We start from the raw sequence: 20,056 nt of genomic DNA, 5'->3' as shown, positions 1-20,056 counted from the left end.
TTTATTTTTGTCATCTTGCAGAGTAACAGAGTTGACTTTCGTATATTTTAGCCACTTAAAACCTTTATTCCAAAGTCCAACTTTCAACAATCCATGTTTTTTCCAGTAAAATTAACTTAATTCATTAAAAATCAGTTTGTCAGAGCTACTTGCATGTACATGTTAAAGTAGCATTCTATTTTTAATTTTTCTCAGATAATCAAACTATATTAAAAAAACACCAGCATCTCATTTATTAGAGCCAAGTGAACCAGATCTTTCTGAAGTCAGTGAACTTCAAAATAAATTCATCCTAGATATCTGGGTTTATTTTTTTGCCAATACATGAATAGCCCTTCTAACAGCCAATATTGAAAATATGTACATTTAACCGATGCACTCCACCAAGTGATCTCAAATGGCACTGGCACTGTTATGGCTAACCCATCCAGCAACCCATTTCCAAAGCATCTCAAAAGACTGAATACCTCAAAGAAGCCTATCAGGATGAGCAATGAAAAATAAACCGGAGCCACAAGAGATTACAGAACACACAAAGAGATCTGTCAATTCAACACTCTAAAAAGAGATGCTGCAGAGTTGGGTCAGACTCAGCCGTCCAGTGGGATGTGAGAACTTAATGAAACTAGGCTTGTTCTTGGATATGCCCTAAAGTTCCAAGCTTAAAAATCTCAATGAAATGGATAAATTTCTATTTTAAAGAAAAACTAGTTACTCAACAAATTTTTAGAAATCAACAGATCAATCCAGGAATAAAATCAGAAAGTGGTCTTAAAAAATGACCTCATAAAAAGTTACAAAGAAAAAAGCTTGTTTTAAAGGCTTTTTCAAAACTTCTATAGAACACAAAATAAGTCTACAAAGCTTCACTATTTAAAAATAATCAGTATTTGAAATAATATGAATGTTATTCAGACCAAAGATTGCACCCAAAAATGTACTCGCTCAAATAGAAATGGTTCTAAATTATCAACAAAGGGAATTCAAATGCATAATTAGATAATTGGCTATTACAACTAAGCAAGGTCTATCATGGGATAGGTTTAATCTTGGAAAATCTAATTTGTCATATAAATAGATGTAATATGAAAAACCACATGATCCACAGATTCTAAAATAAGCATTCAATAAAAATTAGCCTTTGTGAACCTGATCCCCCTGGCCCCAGTAAAGAGTCCACAGTGTGAGGTCTTAACCTCAAGCTTTGCCCCAGAAAACGTAAGTTTGGGGCTAAAACAGCAAATCAGTGTCTCTCAGGACAACTATATTTAGAACATATAAATTCAAAACTAAGTTATATTAGGGTAATGGTTCTCAACCAAGATAATTCTGCCCCATAGGGGACACTTTGGAATGTCTGGAGACATTTTTGGTGGTTAAAACTCAGGCAATTCTATTGGCATCTACTGGGTAGAGGTTAGGGATGCTGCTAAGCACCCATCAAAACACAGGATAGACTCTTAGCAAGTAGTTTCTGGCCCCAAATGTCAACACAAAACCGCCACAAAACTCTGTATAAGGGTAACATACTACATACAGATGTTCATCTCATACCATATCCCACAGTTCCAACTGAGTAAAAGAGAACTCTTCACACACACACAAACAAAAGGAAGTAGACAGGCAGGAGAGAAGGAAATGGAAGCAAATATCAAAATTATAGAGAAAGAAGAAATTTCTAAACTAAAGCAAACAAACTGAAAACTGGGAAGACTAATAATTGAAAGTGTTTGTAAGAACCAAAAAGACAACTATGAAAACCCAGAATGAAAATGAAGTAAAAGAAAGTGAACTATTTAAAAAGTACACTAAACCACTCTAAGAATTAAATCCTCAAAAAAATTTTTTTATGTAACAACTTGGTTGCAAGAAGAAATTGGGGGAGTAGTTCTGGTGGAATATGTTTTAAACACTTAATTTAAAAATATTGATCTTTTTAAAACAAAAATATCTGAAAACTTAAAACTCTTAAAAATCCCTAATTTTTTAAAAGATCATACACAAAAATATTTAAGATAATAACACTATAAAAGTTTTGACTGTTCTGCACTAATAATTCCATATTTTTTTGATAATGAAATACCATCTAATGAAGAAATAATTCACACAAATTCCAAGTAGGTTTAAGCAATAAGAACATTCACTAGGGAATGTTTACTTTGGTTTGGATAAATACAATACAGATAAATAGCACAATGGCATCATCTAACTGGGTATGTCAAATTAACCTTATTCACATCATAACACCTATATAATTATAGGACCTAACTTTATTTATATTATAGCAACTATTATAGTAATAACCTTTATTATAGAAAAGTCAAAATATAGAAAGTTACACAAAAATGAACAGAAACACACTTCCCTATAAGCTTTATTGCCAAAGAAGTAGCTGTATGATAAGAAACACTTTATAATGGTTCCACATCTTATTTCCTATTTATTTTTAGTATTTTTAGTTATTTTCAGGGTTAATTTTTTTTTTTTTTTTTTTTTTTTACCATAAACCAAACATCTTTACCAGAAATTTATTTCCAGGACTATCTTCACCATAAATGGAGAAATGAAAAAACCACTGTCCTACTCTATGTGACGTCATAAACTGCAGCATGACAGGCTTCCCTGTCCTTCACTATCTCCCGGAGTTTGTTCAAACTCAAGCCCTTTGAATCAGTGATGCCATCCAACACCTCATCCTCTGTCGTCCTCTTCCCGTGTTGCCCTCAATCTTTCCCAGTATCAGAGTCTTATCCAGTGAGTCAGCTCTTCGCATCAGGTGGCCAAAGTATTGGAGCTTCAGCTTCAGTATTAGTCCTTCCAATGAATATTCATCGTTCATTTCCTTTAGGATTGACTGGTTTGACTTCCTTGAAATCCAAGGGACTCTCAAGAGTCTTCTCATCAACACAATTCAAAAGCATCAATTCCTCAGCACTCAGCCTTCTTTATGGTCCAACTCTCACATCTGTACATCACTACTGGAAAAACCATAGATTTGACTATATGGACATTTGTCAGCAAAGTGATGTCTCTGCTTAATATGCTGTCTAGATTTGTCTTAGCTTCTTAGCTTTTCTTCCAAGGAGCAAACATCTTTTAATTTCATGGCTGCAATCACTGTCCACAGTGATTCTGGAGCCCAAGAAAGTAAAGTCTGTCACTGTTTACATTGTTTCCCCATCTATTTGCCATGAAGTAATGGGATTGGATGCCATGATCTTAGTTTTCTGAATGCTGAGTTTTAAACCAGCTTTTTCACTCTCCTCTTTCACCCTCATCAAGAGGCTCTTAGTTCCTCTTCACTTTCTACCATCAGAGTGGTATCATCTGCATATCTGAGGTTGTTGATATCTCCTGGCAATCTTCATTCCACCTGTGATTCATCTAGTCTGGCATTTTGCAACCTTTTAGCTATATGCATAATATTAGAATTTCTATAATTTACTTCCTCAAGCTTGTTAAACACAGAACTGATAATCAGCATTTCTTAGAGCAGAGATAAATAAATGCAGTCATTCTTAAGATATCATACAAAACCCACCTCTCCTTTCTGTATTTCACATAAGAGTGTGAAAAGTATGCAAAGTATCATATACTTTTACCACACAGTAAAAGACAAGAAAATAAAATTTGGTATAAAGAAGCTTTTACATAGCATTGCATTCCTTTAAACATTACTAAATCAGATCAATAGGTGACAGACACCCAAAAACAACCTTAAGCAAAGTTTAAAAACAAAAAAGGATTTCAATCTCACAAAAATTAAGAATTAGCCCAAAACAAATTATGTGCATGTGATGTCTCCTCCCAAAATAATAAATCCTAAAAACAACAAATTTACAAAATCTTAAAAAGCAAATAAGTTGGAAAATTCAATTAAATATTCCTCAGATTTTTAATCCACTATTAACTCTGAAAAAACACTAGAAATTAATTTTAAGCACATTTGAAGCCAGATTTTTAAAAATACCAATAAATTTTTGTCAAATTTTATAGAACTCACCCCCTCAAAAAAAAAAAAAAATCCTATGATTCCCCTATTATTGACTGATAAATGAGTAAAAGAACAAGGTGTAATACAGTTAAAATGTAAGTCTTTTGAGAGAAAATAGTAACACAAATTCATGAACAATGTGTAAATTAATCCACAATTTTTAGGTAATAAATATTTAAATTTGTTCATTTTTAAACCATATTAGGGGGTTTCCATGAATGCTCAAACTACCGCACAATTGCACTCATCTCACACGCTAGTAAAGTAATGCTCAAAATTCTCCAAGCCAGGCTTCAGCAATACGTGAACCGTGAACTTCCTGATGTTCGAGCATGTTTTAGAAAAGGCAAAGGAACCAGAGATCAAATTGCCAACATCTGCTGGATCATGGAAAAAGCAAGAGAGTTCCAGAAAAACATCTATTTCTGCTTTACTGACTATGCCAAAGCCTATGACTGTGTGGATCACAATAAACTGTGGAAAATTCTGAAAGAGATGGGAATACCAGACCACCTGACCTGCCTCTTGAGAAATCTGTATGCAGGTCAGGAAGCAACAGTTAGAACTGGACATGGAACAACAGACTGGTTCCAAACAGGAAAAGGAGTATGTCAAGGCTGTATATTATCACCCTGCTTGTTTAACTTATATGCAGAGTACATCATGAGAAACGCTGGGCTGGAAGAAACAGAAGCTGGAATCAAGATTGCCGGGAGAAATATCAATAACCTCAGATATGTAGATGATACCACCCTTATGGCAGAAAGTGAAGAGGAACTCAAAAGCCTCTTGATGAAAGTGAAAGTGGAGAGTGAAAAAGTTGGCTTAAAGCTCAACATTCAGAAAATGAAGATCAGAGCATCTGGTCCCATCACTTCATGGAAAATAGATGGGGAAACAGTGTCAGACTTTATTTTTGGGGGCTCCAAAATCACTGCAGATGGTGACTGCAGTCATGAAATTAAAAGACGCTTACTCCTTGGAAGAAACGTTATGACCAACCTAGACAGCATATTCAAAAGCAGAGACATTACTTTGCCAACAAAGGTCCATCTAGTCAAGGCTATGGTTTTTCCAGTGATCATGTATGGATGTGAGAGTTGGACTGTGAAGAAGGCTGAGCACTGAAGAATTGATGTTTTTGAACTGTGGTGTTGGAGAAGACTCTTGAGAGTCCCTTGGACTGCAAGGAGATCCAACCAGTCCATTCTGAAGGAGATGAGCCCTGGGATTTCTTTGGAGGGAATGATGCTGAAGCTGAAACTCCAGTACTTTGGCCACCTCATGCGAAGAGTTGACTCATTGGAAAAGACTCTGATGCTGGGAGGGATTGGGGGCAGCAGGAGAAGGGGACGACAGAGGATGAGATGGCTGGATGGCATCACTGACTCGATGGACTTGAGTCTGAGTGAACTCCGGGAGTTGGTGCTGGACAGGGAGGCCTGGCGTGCTGCGATTCATGGGGTCGCAAAGAGTCGGACACGACTGAGCGACTGAACTGAACTGATGAGAATATACACTTGTTATTTAATCACAATAAATTATCAATAATTAAATATCTAATAAAAAACTAATTGGTAAAGGCCAAAAATGGTTTATTTACAGAAACCTATAATAGTTCAATTCCTTACATAACTATTTATAATTGCATAGTACTTATAAAATGTTTTCACATATACTCTCACTAGATTCACAAAAGCCTTTAAGATTTACATTCTAAAACTGCATCCTCTAGTCAGTAACCGCCACCCACAGGTAATATGAAGCACCTGAATCGTGGCTAGTCCAATCTGATTATAAATGTGTAATACATACTAGATTCCAAAGACAGAAAAAAAGTACACAAATTAATGACTTTTATATTGAACATGTTGAAAAAAACATATCCAAAACATTTAATTTCACCTTTCCTGTATTTTTTAACACAGCTACTAGAAAATTTTTAATTATATATGTAATTTATCAATTTAGTATGCCTCAAAGAACGTATGTATAGCTGCTTCATAATACCCATTTAAGATGATATAATTTTATAGTTCAACAACATTGTTCAAGTTATTTTAAACAAACTTTTTGAAGCAAATTATGCCTAAATTTATTTAACAGGAGAATCATAAAGAAATGTCTCTCAATTGAAAAATAAGCAATTTCCCCTTTATTTAGTAGAAATATGTAACCTCATTCTAACATTCATGGAGTAGGCAAGCTACAGATCCACCTGACAAGATGTTCAATATCCTTGATTACTGATTCTCTACTAAAGGGACTTAAAGAGTCTCAGTGAGTCATACAGGAAAGATTAAAGAGTTCACAGTTGACCTCTGAACAACATAGGGGTTAGGAGTGCCAATCTTCCTCACAGTTGAAAATTCAAATATAATTTATAGTCAGCTCTTTGGACCAACAGTTCTGCATTCACAAATTCAACCAACCGAAGACCCTATAGTACTGTGTTATTTACTACTGAAAAAATCTATATAAGTGGACCTGGGAAGTTCAAACCAATGGTCAACTGTTTTTTAAAAAGAAAGTGAGACCTCATCCACTCCAGTTACTCCAATTAAAACACTACTGAATCACAAACATGGTGAACACACAGCAAGCTCCCAATTTTCTGTGAGTTACTAAGAGTATTAAGTTTTTTTAATAGTATAAAATAAATTATGGGGTCTCTGGCATACATAAGTTCCAGGCAAGTAAGATTATTACATATAAAAGACAGTAATAATATAGGAATTTTTATTTAGGCTTTAAACTGTAAGGTTCTAATCATAAGTTCAGTTGGGTTGCATAGAATGTAAGAAATTTAGGCAATTTTTGTGGGAAAGAGGTTACCTAGAAATTTAATAGCCTTTACATTTGACATTTATTTAGGCTTTAAACTGTAAGGTTCTAATCATAAGTTCAGTTGGGTTACATAGAATGTAAGAAATTTAGGCAATTTTTGTGGGAAAGAGGTTACCTAGAAATTTAATAGCCTTTACATTTGACATTCATTCTGAAAATTCATCGACAGATTTGTTTTCATCATGTAAGGTAATTTTTTTAACTGCTTCAAAAAAGTGTGCTGGATAAAAATGGTCTAATTAAGAGGCAAGAAAAAAATGGAGTCTTCATCTTAAACACCTTAAACACATGCACATGTGCACACACACGCACCCTCCAAAGCAGCAAGGCAAAATACGCATCAGGGCACCTTCTGCTGCAGTAGAACAGGAGTTTTAATTAAAGTCTAATTAAAAACAAAAAAACCCCTGATAGTAAAACACATTCTAACTATTAAGTCTAACAACAATTAGGAAAAAAACATAGAAGAGTATACATTTTCTTGAAAGTGTGTTAGTTGCTCAGTCGTGACCGACTCTGTGAACCCATGGACTATAGTCTGCCAGGCTCCTCTGCCCATGGAATTCTCCAGCCAAGAACACTGGAGTGGGCTGCCACGCCCTCCTCAAGGGGATCTTCCTGACCCAGGGATTGAATCTGGGTCTCCTGAGATACTTTACTGTCTGAGCCACTAGAGAAGCCCATACATTTGAAAGACCAACTTTAAATATGTTTCCTAAAATCATTACACGCTGCTTCAGCCAAGACTAGATGATCTCAATTGTACAAATGTATGAAATTCTATACTTATAAACCAAAGCAAACAACTTGGCACTTGATTATTATAATAATCACGATAAATACATATACTGTAAGAATAGAACTCTGATAATTAACAAAGTCAGCCTAGATGTTAAGTAAATTCTGACCTCCTCAGTACCGGGGCACTGATAGACACTAAGAAGGTTAGTACGGTTTTAGTACTTCAGGTAAAAGGATCTTGAAGAAATCAGTTCAAATGAAGGTGTGCTTCACTCTAAAGGTTCAGTACCAGGAGGAGAGAAAAAAATATCCTGGCTACTGTCAAGGACTCATGACGTCACTGGTCAAATGAAGAGAAACGAACAAATCCTATTTGACTTCCAATGCAGGAATCTATATCCTAATCTTCCTTATACTTCTATTATATTTTGACATTTCTGACACTGATACTTTCTTAATGTACTAAATTCCCTTTCTAAATGGATTTCTGGTGATCCGTGAGCTAAGTTTTATTCCTATTATGATGTCTTATTCCTTTCACAACACTCAGCCATCCCAACCCAGTGATGACACTTATCAACAACTGGAGTGAAGGAGACATGGGAGCATGTACATCAGAATCTCCTGTGTGAAATTTTTGAAATCCAAATGACTTTAATAACGTGCCCAACCTCTAACGCTGCTGTAAACCACTGGATGTGTATGTGTCCTAATGTTCCTCACACCGAACACACCATTAATCACATTCCTCACAGTAAGACAAATAATTCTGGATTTATCTCTCTCTCATTGAAAGCTCTTTTCTTTGACAAAAAGCTCTTTTCTCTGACCTTGGGCAGAACCTTTCTCTTCATGTTGGTGGTAACTGTTATTGTTACCACACTTAAAGTATTTTTCCACTGGGAACTCCTAGTGATTAGATGTCACAGTCACTCCCTAAGAATTACCTGGACACTGGATCATCAAAAAGAACCAGAGCTACATGGCACTAAAATAGTCACTGGAATTCAGGATCCTATGTTAGTCATTTCTGCTTTGAAACTTAGTTGAGAAGTAAAATGTGATCATGAAGGCAAGTGGAGTAAGTAAACAAAATTTTAAAGATTAAAAACACAAGTCTACTGGAGGCAATGGAAAGGAACGATATAGTATAATGAGATTCCAGGAAAGAGTCCATAAAACTGCCATATCTGACACTAGATCAACATTTTAAGCTAGGTATCATTTTAGAATAATGAATACTTAAACAGTAGAGTTACTTGTAAGAGTACAAGTTCCTTTAAATACAAACAACCAGTAAACATGCTTTCAGTTGAAATAAAAGAATCAAAGAATAGAACATTCAGGCAACTGAGGTCTTCAGAAACTATCAAACAAAACCCAAGAAACAGAAAAGAGGTAATGTCATTTAGTCCAAAAGAAGAAACACTGAGACCCTAGAAAGAAAATACCTAACTCACCTGGGGCTAAAACCAAGTGATTATAACTGAAAAATGAAAGTATAGCACAGTCTTGGGTCAGAGAAGCCCTAGTAGATTATGAAGGGAACTCTATACGCTTACTGCTGCTGCTAAGTCTCTTCAGTCGTGTCCGACTCCGTGCGACCCCATAGACGGCAGCCCACCAGGCTCCCCCGTCCCTGGGATTCTCCAGGCAAGAACACTGGAGTGGGTTGCCATTTCCTTCTCCAATGCATGAAAGTGAAAAGTGAAAGGGAAGTCGCTCAGTCGTGTCCGACTCTTAGCGACCCCATGGACTGCAGCCTACCAGGCTCCTCCGTCCATGGGATTTTCCAGGCAAGAGTACTGGAGTGGGGTGCCATTGCCTTCTCCTATACGCTTACTAGTAGTGATAAAAGACTGTGAACTAGTCTGAACGTCTATCCAATATAAGCAAACCTAAAAGAAAGCTGTGGATAATATAGAGTGGGGGAGCATGAGGGAGGACTGAAAAGGGCAGATATACTCTACTAAAAAACAAAGCAAAACCAAGAAAGGTCGTTCTAATAACTAACCTAATACCACTTCAGTGAAATTGTTCAGGAACAATTAGTAGTACTTTCAAGTTTCTTATGGCTTACTCTATCATTTATTATTATATTGGTAGCTAAAACTACTTAAAACTGTTAAGGATTGTACACTTGTTTCTCAAACAGAAGGGTATACTGAAATTTTGTAATCTGCTTTGTCTTGGGTGAGAAAGGAGAGGAACAGGTGAAAAAGGCAGCCAAAAAAAAAGAGCAGATGTATCAAATCCCTGCGACCAAGTAAACAGAGGAAGTGCTAAACTGTGAGCAAGAAATATCCTCAAGCACTGAGACAGAAAATCTCCTTTCATCCCAGTTACCCAGGACAACTTGTAACACACACACAGATTCAGCTACTGATGCAGTGCCAAGCAGAAAATAAGTAAGATCAACAGTTTAATAAGAGTTCAGTTACCTTGTCAATATTACTACCTGGCTCACCCTAAACAATCCAATAACTAAGCTCACTTTTGTTCTCAGGAACAAATACCTTACCTTTTATCTCTCATAAGAAATGTGGACCTTGACTGGTTTTGTTTCTCCCCTGCTAGCTCTCTAAAGCCTACTGCTAAAACCCATTTCCTCCCTTTTCCAAGATACCAGTCTGAACCTCTCCAGGGTGCCTGCTGCTCACCACCATGCCAAGCTGGCCAACTCCACCTGTCTGTGCACTGGCTTTTGCTAGAATGTATTCTTCATGCTGAGAGGCTAACTACAGGCATACATGGACCTTCATCCAGATTTCTCAGGCGAGTGTTCTGGCCTCTCCATTGAAAAAGAACTAATTCCGCTTGAGGAACTATTGCCTAATAGCTGGATATCAAACTTCACAATTAACAAAGTCACAGATCCATCATAATGATTACCAATTTACCTAAATTTCAATCACATCATATTAGGTTTTATTCCCCTTTCTTTTCTGAATACAAACTCCAACAGCTTTCAGATCTTTCACAACTTGCACCAGTTTACAGCTTCTGCAGCTGTCCTTCTCCCACCCAAATCAAGAATCTTCACCTCTTTCTTTGCCTATGTTCAACCTCTTGACATGACACCACTTTTAAAACACATTAAAAATGGTATCATACTTAAAAGGTATTTCATAGAGGGTATTCCATGACACAGAAGAGGAGAGAAAAAGAAATCACAGATTGGATTACTTACAAATAAAAATTTGAAGGTATTTTTGATTGACAACATGGAATGAACCAAAAGCACTTTATGTGTTATCTTAAATGTCCTAAAATTTAGATCATCTTATTAAGTTAATAAGACATCATCTTACTTGGCTAACCCCTCATTTAGAGAGGTACATGGCAAACTTCAAGCTGGTTTTTATGGAAAAATATATTATGAATGTGTATTTTCACCCTAAATGTGATTTTATGGAATTATATCTATCCAAATTTGAAGCACTTAAGACAAATCTGATTACAAGTACTTACTAATTAAAGAATACAACTGATTATTTACTAGGATTCAACTTTGAAACAAAATTCCCTAATATTCCACTTTTGTGTTCTGGATTAGTTAATTGAAGTAAATCCTGAAATTAAAAGGTGAGCTACTAGCAGGCAATTTCTAGTTGCCCTTACTTATCTGGGTGAATCAAGATTTTCTCCAAACAATGAGCCAAAGAAATACATGTCTGTATTATAGAATTGTACATATTATCTCTAAACCAACTGTGTGTTTCTGTCCATTAACTGCCTCATAATTTAAACATGTTGACTTGTTATATGTCATATGTGAAAAGTTCATAACCTTATTTAAAATTCAGAAATATCAAGTCCTTAAAATCCACTTATTTTTTCAAAAATCAGAAGTTACATATAGTAACACTTTGTGCCAATTGCTTTCTGTCTTATTCCACTCCAAAATGCAGATCTGTACTTTCCCAATAAGAAATATAAGTACTGTCTTTCCACCTCGCTAACACTCTCCCCAAATTCTTTCCCACAGAATGCCTCAAATTTCCTTATAAGCATTCTCCCACATTTAACCAAATGTCGAAACTAAAAACAGTGCTTAAAAGATAAACTTCAAGTAAGTCTCTACGAGCACTCATTCCACTTAGTTTTTCCTACTCTACTAACCTTACTACCAACGCTGGACTTTCTCACAGTATATACCAAACGTTGAAAGTTATCTATTTCTGCATTGGTACAAAATCATTTCATCCCACTGGCCTTTAAAGATAATAAAGGTCAAACATTGAGCATTATTTTTTTCAAGTTGGTGCAAGAATTGGGGAAATTTATTTGAAAATTTTTATTTTTTTAATTTATTTTATTGATTTATTTTATTTCATCATTTGAAAATAACAGCAACCTACACTGGCACTGTTCTAAGCATTTTACAAGTATTAACTCATTCAATCCTCCTAATAACCTGAGGTTGATAGTTTTATCGCATTTATAGATTAAGAAACTAAAGCTCAGTCACAACAGCTCCTAGACAGAAGAGCCAGGATTTGACTTTAAACTGTCCCAGTTCAGAGTCCATGCTTTTAACTCTCGCTGTACCACCTAAATGTCAAGAACCATCACTTAATGGCTATCCAAGTTACTTCAAAGTGAAGAAATTAAAGATTTTTCATTTCGTGATAAATTAGATAAAATATCATGTAAGTATTTTAAGCTATCATCTTTTACTTTATTTTTTTCTGGCCATGCTGCAGGGCTTGTGGGATTTTCATTCCCTGACCAGGAACTGAACCAGGGCCCTTGGCAGTGAGGCTCAGATCTCTAACCACTGGACCACCAGGGAATCCCTTAAGCTGTCATCTCAAAACATAAGAAATAAAGACTTATGACAGTGAAATCAAGCACCTTAGACTTATATTAAAGAAAAAACTCCTTAAATGATTTTGACAGTTTTATTATGAATATATGACCAATAAATTTAAAGTACACATTCGTCTGACAAATACCTTTCAAAAATTAACTGCACATGCCCCCAAGTAACCAAACTTTAAAATACATTCTGGACAGTCCAGTTGAGTACTCAAACATCACACTGTACTAAGATAATACGGCAGAACTCACCTAGGCAGAACACAGCAAAGTCACTGAGTGAAGGCCTCTGGACAACCAAAACAGACACTCCAAAGTGGCAAGGATGGACACTCGCTATTCTCAAAGAAGACCTCACACACCAAATAAGGGTCAACTCATTTTTTCCTTTGCAGAATTACAAATTTGATTTCCGCAGGAAAAAAATGCTGTAGAAAAACTGGTGATGAGAGGGTGAAGGGGGACACTGATCACAGTAACAAGCACATCCAACAGCGAAGCACAAAAAATACTTACTCCAAAATGCAAAGAAATCTGATCAGGAGTCCTATATACAATCCAACAGATAGATCCTCAACGAACCACAGTAACTGAAGGTCACAAATGATGACCCTAGGTCATCAAAAGATTTAATTATACTCACATCCTATTTAAAACAGAAAAGAATTACACATTTAATTTTAGTATGATCTGCACTCAAAGTGGTTTTATAATTTGAAGCTTAAAGGATAAACCCTCAATTACCCAGTAAGCTCAACTAATCAATTAGAAATTCACTGGAAAGTCCCAAGTAACAAAGGTTTTACTGTTTCTAAGTTTAAGAGCACTTTGTGCACAAAAGTTACCTGAAAGCAAAAGGGAGACAGATTATAAAACTGTAAAGTCTAGGAAAACACAAAAGAGCTACTGCGACTGTTTATAAACACTATGCTTAAAGCATTTCCCACAAGACAATGTGTGGGCAGTAGGTGCCACATCAGCAGTCCTGTGTTTGTCCTGCTTCTAAATCGTTTGTTAGTCTCATGAATTATTAATTTCAGTTAATAGTTTGTTGAGATGAAGCAGCACCAATTCTTTCCTGAACTGCAAAAAGTGAGAGCGTCCTTCTGACTACAGAACCAACAATGGGATTACTCTTACAAAGCATACATATGCCTTACGGTGACACAGTTTGATTTTTTTTAAAGTTCTCTTTTAAACTGCTTTTCATTTTCAAAGGTTTTAGAGAGATAGCGCCTAGCCCACATCGAACTTTTGTTATCAAAAGAATTGTTACACTACTCAACAAAACTCCCTTTCAAACCAGACTGCAACACATTCCTTCTCTAGCGCCAAACAAAACTTTAAAGCACACTGTAAATAACCTATAAGGCCTTGTACTTTTCTCCCCTTCTAGCGAGGAAGTCTAACTCCAAACAGGAAACTGCTTCTCAAAGGGTTCAACGCAGAAATCCTACTCAACTCCAATCCAGTTCTCAGGAAGAGATTTAATATTTAAGTGCCAACACACTTGCCTGGGTAGAAACGGAGCAAATATTCAAGCTTTCCTGCCCCTGAGATACCCCCTTGAAAGTTTCAGGCTGGGGGGGGGGGGGGGGGGATGCCTTTTCTAACAAACCAAAAAAGCGCTTTAAAAGGCCAATCTCTAAAAAGGTTCGCAGAAGATATATACGTTGAAAGTGCTACGCGGTCAAGATTTTCGATCATCCTTCCCCCAACCCACTAGGATCTGGGACGAAAAGGGCTGGCAAAGGAGGGAAGTTCGGTGCAGAGAGGAGCTGGGCGGGGGGCGAAGTGATCGGACCGCCCCTCGCCCATCCCCTCACCTTTCCCGAGACCAGGAAAAGAGGTGGCGAGAAAAGCACGAGACGGGAAAAGCAGCCTGGGGCCCCGCAACCAGCTTCTCCGCGAGATGAGCCAGGTGGGAGGCAGAGCGAGGAGGGGACACAGGGAGCGGGCCGTGTGGCAGAGCAGGGACCGACGCCCACCCCCACCCCCGACCCCTCCCCGCCGAGGTCGAGAAAGGGAACCGCCTCCCCGAATCCGGAAGGTCGGAGCGGGTGGCGAGGAGCGCGCTCGAGTCCCTTACCCATGCTGGGGGCTCCGGCGGGGAGCAGCCCGGCGCCCGCTGCTCCTCCTCCCGCTGCTCGCGCGGCCGCTCCGGCGGCAGGAGGCGGGCCCTCCGCTCGGCTCTAGCCCGGCTGAGCTCAGGCGGGACAAGGAGGCGCCTCCATTCGCCCGCGGCGCTCCCCGGCCAGTCCGGTCCCCACGGCCCGCAAGGAACAGGCGGCGGCTGCGGCTCCTCACTCGTGGCGGCCGGAGGGCCCTCCCCCGCCCGCCCAGCCGGCGGTTTTCCCACCCCCGGTCGCTCCTGCCACGGGGCGGGACCTGCCGGTTCGTCCTGGCCGTCGGCTCCAACGCAGAGCCCAGCCCCGGAGCCCGCCCCTGGCAGCTCCGTCAGCGCCCGCCGTCCTCGAACGCGACGCCAAAGAGTGAGGTGGAGACCGGGACAGAGGCCGGGAAGGTGCCGGGAGCAGGGCCGGGAGGAGGAAAATCTCGCGAGAATCCCCAGGCCGCCCTGCCCCGCCCCCGTGCGTTCCGGCTCACCGCTGCGCTGGGGCTGCTGCCAGGTGCGGTTACGTCACGGCCGGGACTCTCACGCCGCCCGCGTCCAGGTGCGCGGAGCGGATGAGGGAGACAAGCGGCGTAGCTGCGGTCACTTCTCTGCCTTGAGGTTCGAAGCAGCTGGGACGGGCGTTTTGTGTGGTTTGTCGCCTCCGATGGATTGACAGAGGTTTTGCTGATAGGCAAAGTGAGGCTGGGCTGCCCCACTTTGCACTGTTGTTTTTGTACGGCAGGCTTCGGGGGACCTGAAAGAGACCGCGAGAGAAACGTGCAAGAGTATAGAGAAAGAGAGAACCCACTTTCTTTCGACCTTTAGAGACCCAGCTGCAAACAGGACCTGCGGTTTACCTTGCAAAGTTCTGTATGAATTAGAAGCATTTCTTCATCGAAAAAAAAGAAAAAATCATAGGCACAAAATAAATTCTTTTACAGGATTCAATTAGTGGATTCCTTTAGTTTCTGTCTGCTGAAGGCAACTTTCTAAATACCCTTTTCTGTTTTGAAAATATAAATTGCTACCTGATGGGGAGCAGGGCCGGAGAGTCATAATCTGAAATACTGGCTGGTTTTTTTTTTTTTTTTTTCTAGTCTCAATATGAAGAAGAGCATAGGATTGTTGTAATCAGACGTTAAAACAGAGCACAACCCTATGGTCCTTGCCCCCCACCCCCATCCCGGAAACCATGTCCTCTGCCTACCTTTTGTCTGGGGAAAACTTTAGTCAAAGAATAAGTTTAATCAGAGAAGTGAGAAACGCAGAAACAGAAGAAAACAGCCGAAGGAGACTAAATAATAATAATGTAGTCACTAGGCATAGTCAGTTCAGTTAAGTTCAGTCGCTCAGTCGTGTCCGACTCTTTGCGACCCCATGAATCGCAGCATGCCAGGCCTCCCTGTCCATCACCAACTCCCGGAGTTCACTCAGACTCACCTCCATCGAGTCAGTGATGCCATCCAGCCATCTCATCCTCTGTCATCCTCCTCTCCTCCTGCCCTCAATCTCTCCCAGCATCAGAGTCTTTTCCAATGAGTCAACTCTTCGCATGAGGTGGCCAAAGTATTGGAGTTTCAGCTTTAGCATCATTCCTTCCAAAGAAATCCCAGGGCTGATCTCCTTCAGAATGGACTGGTTGGATCTCCTTGCAGTCCAATGGACTCTCAAGAGTCTTCTCCAAAATCACAGTTCAAAAGCATCAATTCTTCGGCGCTCAGCCTTCTTCACAGTCCAACTCTCACATCCATACATGACCACAGGAAAAACAGCCTTGACTAGACGGGCTTTTGTTAGCAAAGTAATGTCTCTGCTTTTGAATATGCTGTCTAGGTTGGTCATAACTTTCCTTCCAAGGAGTAAGCGTCTTTTAATCTCATGGCTGCAGTCACCACCTGCAGTGATTTTGGAGCCCAGAGAAATAAAGTCTGACACTGTTTCCCCATCTATTTGCCGTGAAGTGTTGGGACCGGATGCCATGATCTGTGTTTTCTGAATGTTGAGCTTGAAGCCAACTTTTTCACTCTCCACTTTCACTTTCATCAAGAGGCTTTTGAGTTCCTTTTCACTTTCTGCCATAAGGGTGGTGTCATCTGCATATCTGAGATTATTGATATTTCTCCCGGCAATCTTGATTCCAGCTTGTGCTTCTTCCAATCCAGCGTTTCTCATGATGTACTCTGCATGAACCTTTAATTCTTCCTCAAGGGCTATAGATAATATTTTGAGCTATATTCTGTGAGCCATGTTATAGTTACTAGAACATCAGGCAGAGAAGTGAATTGCATGATGACCAGAATGTGTGTGTGTGTGTGTATACATATACAATCAGCCAACTTTTTTCTCCTACTGTTGAAGCAAACCCAATCCTCAGACAGCAACATTTGCTGAATGCCAGCTCTTGTCTAGTGACTTCTAAAGCAGTTGTGTTATTTTAAGTCTCACAATCAATCAGGCAAACCTGGATTTCTGAAACTCAGCACAACCATTCATTTTGTATGGGACTTTGGATAAATTAACCTTGCTGGATTTCAGTTTCTTGAGTCTGTTGAAAGAAATCTTTACAGTGCAAAGCACAGTGTCTGGCTGATAGTGGCAACCTTGTAAATATCCATTTCTACTTATCTCCTATACGCCTGCATTTGACATCCTTTAATCTTTTACTTCTAAAAAGACTGCATAGCATACCTTTAGAACAAAAAGTGTCAGTTACAGTCAGAGACCAATAAGGAAAAAAGAAAAAAAATTAATATGCACACCTAAAAAAGATGTACATATTGGTTGTGTTGTATTGAAACCGTGTAACAATGTGACTTTCTTCAATCAACAAATATTTATTGAGTATTGTGTTCACCCTCCTTTGCAAGCAAACAAATAAACCAAAAAACCTGAAGTCCAGCCCTTATCCTCAAAGATTTGCAGTGTAAGCAGGAAGAGAGACGTGAACAGATAGTTGACAGTGAGTTGTGTGTGTAGCTATGGGCAAGGCAAGCGTCCCAGGTGGCTCAGGGGTAAGGAATCTGCCTACAATGCAGGAGAGGTGGGTTCAGTCCATGGGCTGGGAAGATCCCCTGGAGAAGGAAATGGTAACCCAATCCAGTATTCTTGCCTGGGAAATCCCATTGACAAAGGAGCCTAGCAGGTTACAGATCATGGGGTCTGAAAAGAATCTAACACTAAATAACAATAATAAAGGCAAGCTTCAGGAGGAAGGTATAAATTGAGCTAAGGCTTGGAGAATGGCAGTAATTACAACCTGAAGGAGTCCTAGAAGTAAGGGGTGAAAGTGGAAATGCAAGGGAAATATCCTGAAATCTGTCTGATTCCTGCAAGCCATAAGAAGTTCAGTTCAATTCTGTCACTCAGTCATGTCCGACTCTTAGCGACCCCACAGACTGCAGCACGTCAGGCCTCCCTGTCCGTCACCAACTCCCAGAGTTTACTCAAACTCATGTCCATTGAGTCAGTGATGCCATCCAACCATCTCATCCTCTGTGGTCCCCTTCTTCTCCTGCCTTCTATCTTTCCCAGCATCAGGGGCTTTTCCAATGAGTCAGTTCTTCGCATCAGGTGGCCAAAGTATTGGAGTTTCAGTTTCAGCATCAGTCCATCCAATGAATATTCAGGACTGATTTCCTTTAGGATGGACTGGTTGGATCTCCTTGCAGTCCAAGGGACTCTCAAGAGTCTTCTCCAACACCACAGTTCAAAAGCATCAATACTTCAGCGCTCAGCCTTCTTCACAGTCCAACTCTCACATCCATACATGACCACTGGAAAAACCATAGCCTTGACTAGACGGACCTTTGTTGGCAAAGTAATGTCTCTGCTTTTGAATATGCTATCTAGGTTGGTCATAACTTTCCTTCCAAGGAGTAAGCGTCTTTTAATTCCATGGCTGCAATCACCATCTGCAGTGATTTTGGAGCCCCCAAAAATAAAGTCTGACACTGTTTCCACTGTTTCCCCATCTATTTGCCATAAAGTGATGGGACCAGATGCTATGATCTTAGTTTTCTGAATGTTGAGTTTTATGCAACCCATAAGAAACCAAACCATTTAAACTTTGAATGAATGAGGCTGATGAGAGGCAAAATAGGATTCATAGAAGGAAACAAAGAAAAATATAAGGTATTATAGGAAGAGAACTGAATGTCTTAGTCTCCAGGAGCCTAAATATTTTAAGAATAAAGACCAATGAATAGAAATGAAGAGAGGGTCAGGAAAACAGGAGAGGAAAAAAGAACACTGGATTTGACAATAAGGTTACCTTTGAAACTGTAACTTAAGAATATACATAACAGAATACGTAATATATATAGCTGCATATATTCAGCATATATAGAACAGAAAAGTTAGAAGTCAGTTAAAGGTTTCAATGACTAAATAAGTGAAAAAGAAGTGAGGCCATAAGATGAACATATTCTTAACCAGAAGTCAGGTCGCATAATCTGATAAGGTAAAAAAATCTATGATCAGTTCTACCCTAGAAATCTCAAGGTCTGTAGTATTTTCATGAGAAACCACATATTTTAGAAGTTTGAAAATTGAAATAAGCAAAATCACTGTATAAATTCAGAAGGCAAAATCTGGTTGAGGTGATATTGACATAATGGATCATAAAAGAAATTGGAAAGATCAGGGAGTAGGACCATAAGGATGAGAAAACTGAAGTAAAGCAGAGAACCATCCCAGAGTTAATGCTGTCTTTTTTCTTTTTTAATAATATCCTGTTTTTCTCTGCTTGGCAGCTCTGGGTCTTTGCTTTGGCATACAGGATCTTTAGTTGCAGCATTCCGACTCTTAGTTGCAGTATGTGGGATCTAGTTTCCTGACCAGGGATTGAACCTGAGACCCCTGCATTGGGAGCTCAGGGTCTTAGCCACTGGACCACCAGGGAAGTCCCAACGCTGTCTTCAAGAGGAGAAGAAGCCAATGGAAATTCCAGAAGAAGAACAAAATTAGAAATATATTTTTTAAACTTACAAAATGGTATGTGAAACTATGTTCTCAAGTTGTGAGTAATAATAAGCAAATGTTAGCTATTAATTACTACATGGAGCTCTTTTCATCTTATAAGTCTTATCACCACCCCCCAGGAGACTTTCAAAGTGTGGTACTTTATTTTATACATTTTTATACATCTAGCACGTTGCTCAGCTCAAAACAATGCTTTCCTCAACAGTAACTATTAGTCGGATGATAGAAAATATGATGAGATGATAATCTCATCATATATTTAGATTTAACTTCAAATACCTTTCAGCTAAGAACAAATTACCTTTTCTTTTGCCCTTATTTCCTTTATCTTATAATGAGTTAGGTTTTATCTGACCTTACCCTTTTTTGCATTCCCAGACAAATGAACTAATACCATTCTAGTTATTCCTTTTTTTTTTTTTTCTGCTGAATATTGACCTGGTATGAAAGAGAATATTACAATTTCGGTGAGAATGACAATTTCAACCAGTCTAATTCATGCCAAACTGCTATCATTTCTTCCCAGTGTTTTCTTAGGAATTTATCAGAAGATATCT

At 39.0% G+C, this 20,056-nt stretch overlaps 1 protein-coding gene across 2 annotated transcripts in view; it reads right to left on the bottom strand.

The window, feature by feature from the left end:
- CD2AP (CD2 associated protein) overlaps positions 1–14,940 on the bottom strand; it is an 86,388-nt gene extending 71,448 nt beyond the window's left edge. For both annotated transcript variants that reach the window (XM_061398372.1, XM_061398374.1), the window contains exon 1: positions 14,493–14,940. In XM_061398372.1, coding sequence (XP_061254356.1) covers positions 14,493–14,496 — 4 coding nt within the window. In that variant the 5' untranslated portion in view covers positions 14,497–14,940. The remainder of the gene's footprint in view (positions 1–14,492) is intronic.
- Between the last annotated feature and the right edge of the window lie 5,116 nt (positions 14,941–20,056).

Source organism: Bos javanicus, chromosome 23, assembly GCF_032452875.1.
Source record: "Bos javanicus breed banteng chromosome 23, ARS-OSU_banteng_1.0, whole genome shotgun sequence".
Classification (NCBI taxonomy): Eukaryota; Metazoa; Chordata; class Mammalia; order Artiodactyla; family Bovidae; genus Bos; species Bos javanicus.
This window is presented reverse-complemented; position numbering and strand designations above follow the sequence as displayed.